At 31.7% G+C, this 11,687-nt stretch overlaps 1 protein-coding gene across 1 annotated transcript; it reads left to right on the top strand.

Moving 5' to 3' along the window:
• The first annotated feature begins 5,254 nt into the window (after window positions 1-5,254).
• On the top strand, window positions 5,255-8,092 carry LOC112525169 (protein NRT1/ PTR FAMILY 3.1-like). Its single transcript, XM_025135168.1, has 4 exons — window positions 5,255-5,333; window positions 5,449-5,666; window positions 5,767-6,326; window positions 6,895-8,092. The coding sequence occupies exons 1-4, from the start codon at window positions 5,255-5,257 to the stop codon at window positions 7,793-7,795; spliced, it is 1,758 nt and encodes a 585-aa protein (XP_024990936.1). The 3' UTR covers window positions 7,796-8,092.
• Window positions 8,093-11,687: the final 3,595 nt, after the last annotated feature.

Below are 11,687 nucleotides of genomic sequence, written 5' to 3' on the forward strand. Positions count from 1 at the left end.
CAGTAATCTTTTTTAAATCTCTTTTTATTTTATTTTATTTGAAAAGTCACTGACATAATATCTTTTATTTTTAATTAAAATAAATTGTATCAATAATCTTCTTTAAATGTAAGTACTTTTTGGTAATTTGTTTTATTTTATATAATGTAAGTACTTTTTTGGTTCAAAAATGTTTAGGGACTTTATCGCTCAAAATATGAATGTTCATTGGCTTTTTTCATTCTTTTTCCATTATTTTACTACGTTAATTAGTTTTATAGGTAATAAAAATGTATATAACAGGATTTAGAAAATCCAAGAAGTTGTTTAACAGGTTTTGAAATGTTCTATGACTTATTTGTTCTAAAAAATTGTTCAAGAACTTAATCATTCCAAACACTAAAGTCCATTGGGTTTTTTTAGACTTTTCCTTTAGTTTTATAGGTCATAAGAATGTATATAACAGGTTTTGGAAAGTTCAAGGAGTTGTTTAACAGGTTTTGTAATGTCCAATGACTTATTTGTTTCAAAAAATTGTCCAAGAAGTTAATCATTCCAAACACTAAAGTCCATTGAGCTTTTTTAGACTTTTCCCAATAAGATATATGACTTATATTCTTTATTGCATTCTTGCAAATTAATTTACTTCTTGCATTATCCTCCCTCTACTCAAATATATATCATGTAAGGGGTCTTCTTTTAAAAACTGCATCATTCATGTAACATACACAGACAATTACACACAAGTTACACAGATTGTGAATAATTTTTAGAAATACTATTATAATTTGTAAACACACTTTAAATCTATGAGATCTTGTATGATTTATGAATACATTGTGAACACCAACTAAAATAATATAACTAAGGGGTTGTTTGACAATTGCTGAATGGTTTTGTGCAGAATGATTAAATGGTCAGAATGATTAAGAGACTCTCATGATATAGTATAAAATGAAATATAATTATTTGGTAATTATGTACAATGAAATTAGAGCTCTTAATGGTTAAGGGAGATCTATGATACAAAATCATTCAGAATGTTTCAGAACCATTAAGAGGCAGACTTTTTTTTACCAAACAAGATTCATCTTTTAACGATTCAGAAGTTACTTTTTAATAAAACTATTAAGAGGTAAATAAATAATCCGTAAATCTAAACCTATCATTTATGAATATATTGTAAATAATTTTAATTACGAAATTTATAAAAAAAAACATTGATTTATTTATTCACCTTGTATTCATTTTTAATTGTGCATCTGTACACGTGTACGGTGTATGGAAAAAAGGAAGGTGGGACTTAAGAAGGTTGAATTTTTCATGCTACCATTATTGAGTCAACATTTTGTCTTAAATATTGATTTTGATTGGACAGCAATTTGGGGTCAAGAAATTAATTTAGTTGCAAAACCACGTAATTTAATTTGTCAAAACTCCTCGTATATAAAATTTGTTTTGTAATTATATATTAATATAAAATCGATATTATTTTGTATTTTGAGAAATGATAAATATATTTTCTTATTAATTATTATATAATATATAGGCTCAGCCTTGGTTACGTGCAATCCATGCGATTGCAGAAGACATTAAAGAGGTATCAAATTTTCATCTATTACTAGTTTTTATGTTTCTTTCCTTGTATTTTACTATAATCAATAAAATTTAGGGCAATGATGAGTCGCCTAACTTGACTAGGTTCTAAATCTTTAAAAGATCATATGTTCCGTGCCATTTCTTTAGTATTTTTGCATAGGGCATTAAAACCCATAGAACCGGCCCTGATGATATCTGAGAGGCCTATAGCTTTGACTTCAGGCACCACTCACCTGTCTTGACGTATGACTTACTTTTTCATTATGGTCGTTGGACCGGTACGAATAGATTTTTTTATAGAGAATGGTGTCATACATTTTTACAAGACGAGAACATACATTATTATTTTGATTGCGACACCATAATATCCCTTTCCACTGTATTATTATTTACATTTTTAAAGTCTTACCCAGTACAGGTGTTCACGGTTCGGTTTGGTTCAGTTCCACTCAATTTGTAAGGAAAATGTAGAACCAAATCACAAGAGACGGGTACCTGGTTCGCAACACCCTCAAATTTGGAAAGAGCGACAACTTTAAAATTTTCGATATTACATCAAATAAGGAATAAACTCCTTTCTGATTGTCTATATTTACTTGGCTATAAAGAAAATCTATGATTTAACATCAATAAATAATAATCCAAACCTTATACAAAGTCTAGATTAAGGGTTGGTGTTACTAAAATCCAATAACAACTGCTATCTCCAAACTATGGAAGACGTCCCTGAATATCTAAATCCTTTTCGTGCAACTAACTAGCACTTCACTCTTCACGGTGTCGCTAGAACCATTCCCAACAAGGATATGATGCACATGCCGACAAATAAATGGATTAGACTTAACGCCTATGAGTTCAAACAATTCTCATTACAAATATAGAACTGTAAAACTGTAAACTGCTTATTTATAACATAATTGCTTATTTAAATATCTATCATTTTCGTGATAAAAACTTTAAATCAGAAGTCCATTCAATATGAAATCAAAACTCAATACTCAAACCACAAGGGTGGTGCCTGATTGGTTTGAGCTTGACTCCAAATGTCAAAAGTAGCAGGATGTCCCAGGTTTAAATCCAATGAGGAATAAAAATCCCCTTGTGGCCACGGAGGTTCAAATGTGGTGACTCCGGACTATCTGCAAAGCAGGTGGTCGTCCTAGGATTAGTCAGCTCGGATAACGGGTTGGATATCCAGGTTAATAAAAAAAAAACTCAATATTCACTCAAAACATGAATAAAGTTTAATATCTGAATACTGTAAACATGAATAAAACTCTATTATCCAAAATACCCAGAATATGTAAACAACCACTAAAAATCTTGTCTGATTCAAAATGTAGCCGAAGATGAATTGGAACTCCATAAATTTAGTCCGCAAAAAATAAGTGAGAAAAAACAAACCTATTTCGATAATTGATGGTTGTTCTCGTGATCGAAGGAAGGTAGATATATACCATCGTTGTATCCTCAAAGAATAACTTTATAAACTATTTTATGGTCAATCTTCCATCATATTATAAAGTCAACGATACAAATTTTTAGACTCAACTCAAGTTTACACAATAAATTGCAAAGTAAAAAAAGCAAAAATAAATAACAACAGCTTAAAAATAGTCTTTTAAGTGGGGAAACACAAATGGACCGGATCAACAATGATGAAGGGACCCAAAAGAATTTTATACTTAAAACCTTAATGGACTGAAGATACTTCATTTTATCTATAAAAAAAACCCAAGACCTCTGCTTTTAACTACAATTACATTTACATGTCACAATGTTTCATCATGTACAAAAGATAAGGCCAAACTTAACACATAGAGTTTATGATATGGATTTACATACTATAAAAGTTTATGTGTTATTGCTCATTATTGATCATATGTCAGATTTTATGTTTTTTTTGTTAGAACAAAAAAGTTATACAGTTAAAATTTTATGATTCTTATAAGATGTCTTAAATTTGTTCTTTTTGTATTATAAAAAACACATCGAATGTGTTGTCATGTCGACCATCACTATTTAACATGTCGACAAACTTTATATTCACTTCATGATTCTAAAATCTGAATCGAAAAGGTTCCTTTAATTTATTCATTTTAATAGATAGTTCTTTAATGTGAATCCTTTTAAGGAATATTTATTAGATAGAGGGTAAATCAAATAAAAATCGTTTAAAAGTCGGAAATTATAAAAACCACTTTGTATGTTTTGTTTCATATGTGAACATGCAGTTTTATACATGAAACGTCAAAGAATGTTTTGCGTGAAAAACATAAAAGTATATTTATACATTAAAAAGACAAGGTCATACTCACAAACAAAAGTTTAAAAAACAAATTTGTTTGATGGTTTTGGTTAATATAACGAGTTTGGTTTTTACATGTGTTGTTTCACTTACGAAACTATAATTGAAACTGGTTTTCATGGATCCTAACTTTTAATAAGTTTCTACTTGAGAGTCAAGTTCATACGAGAACAGTAACCAAATTAAAGAACATGAAAATGACCGAATCATATATGATTTTTCACTAAAATTCACGTGTAAAATCACATCAATTCACGCGACTTTGGTCGTGACATGAGATAGGCCATGTCTCCCACTCATCCTTACTTTGACTGTGTTTTGTAATCACATGTAAAATTACATATAATTACATATATATATATATAGGGGCCTAATCAAATGAGAACTAATTAGTTTGTGGTAACTGTGAGAACCAATATTAACCACAAATCAATAGATAAATTAAGAAATTTATAATTTTGGCAATTTTGAATTAAAATTTTAATGYAAKGATATTTTTGGTATTTTACAACTTTCCTCCCTCCTCTCTTCTCTCTCCGGCCACCGTCTTCCTGCCACCGTCCGCCGGCCACCGTCCGCCGGCCACCGTCTGCCGGCCACCGTCCTCCGGTGATAATATAATGGTATCACAATGCATCATATATGTGTTTGGGTATCACATTGATGTCGTTAGTGTGATCAATCGAAGATGTAACACAGTGGTATCACTATGCATCTTATATATGATTAGRTATCACAATGTATCTTTTGTTTAACAGAGTCAATATTTTTAGGTATCACAGTGGTATCATAGTGGTATCACCGGAGGACGGTGGCCGGAGGCCGGAGAGAGAAGAGAGGAGAGAGGAGTGTTTTAAAATACCAAAAATATCCTTGCATTAAGATTTTAATTCAAAATTACCAAATTTATAAATTTCCTAATTTATCTATTGATTTGTGGTTAATATTGGTTCTCACAGTTACTACAAACAACTCAGTTCTCCCTTGAATAGGCCTATATATATATATATATATATATATATATATTTATTTATTTATTTATTTTGTGGTCTAATCAGATAAGTATATTATCTATATATGTATATATATAAGTTATCAATTACTAAAATATATCTTGTTATAAAATATAATATTTACTCAACATTTTTTTTTAAAATAAATGGAAAAATTATTTGAATAAATATATCAATCCTTGTACCAAATACTTGTTTGACATATTTGCCCTTCATTCACACAACTCGGTGATTCCAATGATTTGTGGCCATAAAGTTGTGCAAAATGGTGCCAAAGAAGATAATGTTATCTTGTTGCATACCATCCCCCCTATAAATTATGCATTGTAGAAACATCCTCACTACACACAAAGAAATGGAAGATACCAATACCAATACTCATCATCATGCCAAAAGACCCAAAGGTGGACTCATCACCATGCCCTTCATTTTTGGTACTCTCTTTCTTCACTTTCTTCCTTTTATTTATTCCATAAACATACCTCTAACTCATAAACGGTAACGGAAAAACTCGACTTCTTGATTTATAACGGTTTGGTGTTTATGTAGCGAACGAGGTGTGTGAGAAGCTGGCTGTCGTGGGATTCCAAACGAATATGATAAGCTACTTAACACTACAGCTGCATATGCCATTGACCAAAGCCGCCAACACTCTAACCAACTTTGGTGGTACCGCGAGCCTGACTCCTTTGCTCGGGGCTTTCATAGCCGATTCGTTTGCGGGTCGGTTTTGGACCATTAGTGTGGCTTCTGTTATTTATCAGATCGTAAGTTGTTTTAATTTTCTTGATAACTGATATGATATTTTATTTTTATTACATGTATGTATACATAATTTTACTCGACTTAGCTTTTATATGTTACCAGGGGATGGTATCATTAACAATATCGGCAATACTACCAAAGTTAAGACCCCCACCCTGCCAAAACGGACAAATATGCCAAGAAGCGGATACGGGTCAGCTAGCAATCTTATACATATCTCTTTTGCTAACGGCAATCGGGTCGGGTGGGATCCGACCCTGCGTGGTGGCGTTTGGAGCGGACCAGTTTGACGAAACGGACGAGAAACAGAAGACTAGCACATGGAAATTCTTCAACTGGTATTACTTTTGCATGGGGGCATCTATGCTTGTAGCGGTGACGGTGATCGTGTACATTCAGGACAATGTAGGGTGGGGGTGGGGTCTCGGTGTCCCGTCGATAGCGATGGCTATCTCCATCGTGGCCTTCGTGTTTGGTCTCCCGTTGTACCGGAATATGGATCCATCGGGTAGCCCGTTTACCCGGTTGGTGCAAGTGTGTGTGGCAGCTTATAAGAAGAGAAATTTGGCAATGGTTTCAGATCCTAAGCTGCTGTATGTGAATGAAGAGCTTGATGCCTCCATTTCTATTGCTGGGACACTTCTCCATACCAAACAAATGAAGTAAGTCGCTATCATTTTCACTCTGCAAAAATATGTCTAAATATCATAACGAAAGAACCATTAAAAAAGTTATAAACCCATGAGAATTAATATAAAAATATTTTTTAGATGAATTTTCACATCAAAGCTCCTCCTATAAGCTTATTGAATAAGTCACTTTCTATATCATTAAGTTCCTACCAAACAGTCATGTATAGATGGTGTGAGTCGTTCATTAAGCTGGTAACAAATAGGCCCTTAGACGTATTTGACGTCCTATGTAAAACCGATTTTGTTGTACTATGATCACATTTTTTATTAACCTAGATATCAAACTCGTTATGCAAGCCGATTAATCCGAGGATGATCACATACTTTGTGGATAACTTGGAGTCATCGCATTTGAACTTCCATGGCCAAAAGAAGATTTTTATTTCTCATTGGATTTGAACCTGACCTCCTAACACTTTTAACCTTTGGAGCACAAGCTCAAACCAATCGATATCACCCTTGTGTTTGTGTGATCACCTTTTGCTTTTAGATACTATGGTTTTGGAACTAAAATTAGAGGGTGGAACCCTAATTGCAGGTTCTTGGACAAAGCTGCCATTGTAACCCCACAAGACTTCACAGAATCTCAATCAAAACCAAACTTGTGGAGATTAAACACAGTCCACAGAGTTGAAGAGCTAAAATCACTTCTCAGAATGGGTCCAATTTGGGCTTCTGGAATCATTCTATTCACAGCCTATGTTCAACAAAACACTTTCTCACTTCAACAAGCCAAAACCATGAACAGACACCTCACTAAATCCTTCCAAATCCCCGCCGGCTCCATGTCCGTCTTCACCTTGACCTCGATGCTAGCCACCATCGTCTTCTACGACCGCGTGTTTGTCCCCTTCATGCGCAGATTCACAGGGGTAGAACGGGGAGTTTCTTTCCTTTGCAGGATGGCCATTGGGTTCAGTATATCGGTTTTCGCCACACTCATAGCTGGATTCATGGAAATAAAGCGTAAAAATGTCGCTTTTGCCCATGGTTTGACCGATAAACCACATGAAACGATTCCCATCATGGTGTTTTGGTTGGTGCCACAGTATGTCCTTCATGGGGTGGCTGAAGCTTTCATATCAATTGGGCATCTTGAATTTATGTATGATCAAGCCCCGGAGAGCATGAGGAGCACGGCGACTGCGTTGTTTTGGTTGGCAATTTCGGCTGGAAATTACATGAGTACCCTTCTGGTGACCATGATTCACAAGTTTAGCCAAGGGAGTGACGGGTCAAATTGGCTTCCTGATAATAACTTGAATAAGGGAAAATTGGAGTATTTTTACTGGATAATAACAGCCTTGCAGGTTCTTAATCTAGTCTACTACTTGTTTTGTGCAAAATTTTACACTTTTAAACCCCTTGAAGTACTTGTTGATCATAGAGATAAAGGTGATCGCAAAGGCCATGAGCTTGAGCTCGGAACCCGTGTTTGATTTGAACAAATGAACACAGTATATCTGATCTGAAGGTAGAGACGTCTGTAATTTCTATGTGAAACTCATGTTTGGTTAGAACAAACCAAATGAGCTGAATATATCTAATTTAGAGACCGAGTTTGTAAATAAGATATAGATAAATATGTCTTGTAATTTAAAGGATAAAACAGATTAGGACTTGTGGAATTTTGGTTATAGGTTGACCAAAAAGGTATATGTAGTGGTCAAAGTCAAAGGGGTATGCATGTAATTTCAACTAAATCATTAAAGCGTTTATATAAGATATTTCAAATATATGTAGATTATTATGTTTAATTAATTATGAATTTAATTAGATATAAAGAATCAATAATCATTGTCCAAGAAGTGGCGCACACATAAATACATATAACTGTAATGAACTTAAAGAATTATTTTAATTAAAAAATAGATTAAATTACAGTTTTCGTCCTTGTAGTTTGTTAAAAATTGTTATTTTGGTCCTTATGATTTAGAAATTATGATTTTCATCGTTATCATTATAATCCATTAGCATTTTTGTTCTTATAGTTTATAATTTAATTGTTGCGCGATGACGATAATTTTTTTAAAATTATTGAAGTTAGCTAAATGAATTGATGATCACATTTATATATTAAATTAATAAGAATCAGTATTACCTTTGATATATGAATCTACCCACCTCGTTTTGATTATTCATATATTTTATACGAATTTTACAAAAAAACAAATTAATCCCAAATACAATGTAAACAACCTCGAAAACACATTGTTTCGAGCCAATTAGTCATAACTGACTTTCGACCCTTCATGAAAGTGGTTGCAAGATACGAGCTTATTATGACTTACAGTTTGTGAGTTATACATTGGCAAAGTACGAGAGCTACACTGTCGATAAAATCCAATTTCACAATTTCTCAACTAACTTTTATAATCCCAACTTCGCGTATTCAATCAAATGGGTAATTTTCTCCCCGACTATGAGTCCCATACTACCCCTCATAAACTGAAAATCCATAATCCCAATTGCTACGGTAATACCTTTTAGTTGTCTTATGCTTGTTTGAACAACCTCGGTTAATCTTGTATTTCTTATTATGTTGTACTAAAAAATAATTGAAACTCGTGTTTTTGGTCATTTAGTAAATATATTATTATTATATTCAACTATTATGTAAATAGACTTATACATATTAATCATAATTTCATTTATATAAGTGAGTTTCTAAATATAATGATTATTTATATATTCGTTAATTATAAGAAATAAAGAAAACTGAGTGTAACTAAAGAAGATTAATAGTCTAATTAATTTAATGTTTGCTAATAATTACATCAATAAAAAAGACAAAAATTGAGAAAAATATAAATGAGTATATATTCAAGTATGTAAATAAAATACACATACATTAATCGTAATTTCATTCATACAAATGAGTTTACAGATATGTTGATTATATATATTGAATACAAACATATATATGTGTGTGTGTGTGTGTGTGTTCAATTATTGTTATGTAAATGACAAATAGAGTTACATGGGATAAACGAACAAAAGAAATTGGATGTAACCAACGAAAATGAATAGTCTAATTAATTTAATGTTTTGATAATAATTACATCAATAAAAAAAAAGAAGCAAAGTTCGAGAAAAAGAAAATTAGATTGTGATGCCTAAAAATGTCATTTTATTGTTGGTGTTTTTTCTTACAAAATTACAAATTAAAAAACTATAAAAAACATAAAAACAAAAGTGAATCTACAACAAAAACAAAAACAATCAAAATTCTCATAAAATTCTAAAGCCTCAATGGAGACTTCTTCTTAATCCAAGTTCCAATGCCTTCTTACATATAATGATAAACTCGTGTATACTCTTCTGCCATAGATAAGAGATGGAAAAGAAGAGGGGAGAGTGTACCAGTAATTTAAAGCTCGTACATTGAGATAGAGAACACATAAATGAAAAAAACCAAAGATTGAAGAGTTTAAATATTGAAGTTGAAACGTTCCAAGAGAAATGGAAGAGTTTTTGAGTTAAATGTGAAAATTAATTGGATTTAAATATTGAAGGTGAAACGTACCAAGAGAAAGGGAAGAGTTTTTGAGTTAAATGTAAACATTAATTTGCAAAGTTACTAAGAAAAAAAATCAAAATTTGGAAAAAAGAGAAAAATAGGATATTTGCATCGAGAAGATGCCACGTCAACCTATCATGATTTTGCTTTATAGATATATATAGATTGTTGTTTCAATTCATGCGATTTATGATTATTTACTGTTTTAGTCCCTTATACTTGAAGGTGGGAATTAGTTTAAGAACAGAAATAATAATAAATTACAAACTATAGAAACAAAAAACACAATTTTAAATTGAACCAACGGAAATCAAAATTATCAACAAAAATTGTAATTTACTTAAAAAAATATTTGTATCTAGAAACTTTTAGGTGGAAAAAATGCTAAGATTCTGTTATGGGCCAGATTAACTAACACAACTGGCCCAGCCTGCCATAATCATTAGAATTCTAACATTTTACATCCAACACCCCTCGTCTTTTGAGGAATGACATTTCATGCCTTTGTCTTATATGTAAATATTGTAAAACCATTTTATCTTTATTTAAATTAAAAATAAAAATAAAGAGTAATGTCAAGCAAAACAAACCTTTTTGGTACAACAAAACCAATGCCATAAATATATTGTAACATTATTTATTAAGGAACAAATAGAAAACATAGATTTGAATCTTATGGTTGTATTTTTTTTCCCTTAAGATAATTCAGTATTATTTTATAATATGAAAGTATCTATAAAAGTTTAAGCAAACTCTATTTTAACAGGCCAAGGCCAACTCTATGGAGCTGTGAGGTGGTTGAACCAGTAAAAATGACTCATGGGTCTATGTTAAACGAGTTTTTTATGTGTTTTATCTACAATATGTATATAATTATAATTTAAAATGTTTAAAAATAACATATTCATTCCTTGGTGCCCACGTAGCTTAGTCCTTGGCCAATATCTATCGAGTTATGGCTACTCAATAAATATCTTTGATTTAACTCAAATATACGAAGAATATTTTTTTTATTAAAATCAGGAATGTTCGTGGTTTAACCATTTTTAACGTACAAGACCACAAGTGACTGTTTGAGAATTTTTCAAACCATACAGTTAACAATAAGGTTGTCAAACCGGTAAAAACCAGTTAACAAAGAGAAACTTGTAGTCCTCTGCCTTGGCCATTTGCTTCGTGAGCGAGAAGAGTTTTCTTTTATTGGGGAAAGTCGGGCTCTCATTATGACTCCAGCCTCCATGCATGAAACATCCATTGTCTATAGTGCCTTTTTCTAATCATTCAATGTTGCAACCTCTGATAATAATCCATTTTTGTTTCAGTTAGAAAAAATGAAAGATGTCAAGATACCAGAAGTCTCTAAGTTTTGACTCCTTATCAATACCTAACTTAAAAATACAAATAAAACTCAATAAATCAATTACGATTCATAGTTCACACATCATAAAAATATTCAAAAATAATTTCGTGGGAAAATTGATTAAATGCTAAATGTAAAAGGGGCCTAAAATGCTAAATCTCTAAATCATATATATTTTTTTTGACTAAAATTAATTTTTCCTCTAAATGTTAATTGCTAAACACAACCCTAAATGAGATGAGCCCATTCTTTAGTTACTTGTTACTTAGCCACTTAAGCCCAACATTAGAAAAATCCCTAAAAATACTGCATATATCTATAGTATACTATATTACAAAGCATTTGACAAAAACTCTTAAAAACAATTTTTTATGCATAAAGTATTGTTTATTGATGCATATTACTTAAAATTCAAGATTACAAGCAATTTTACGTAAGTACAACTTATTAA

This window comes from Cynara cardunculus, assembly GCF_001531365.2.
Source record: "Cynara cardunculus var. scolymus isolate 2C chromosome LG 13, CcrdV1, whole genome shotgun sequence".
NCBI classification, from domain to species: domain Eukaryota; kingdom Viridiplantae; phylum Streptophyta; class Magnoliopsida; order Asterales; family Asteraceae; genus Cynara; species Cynara cardunculus.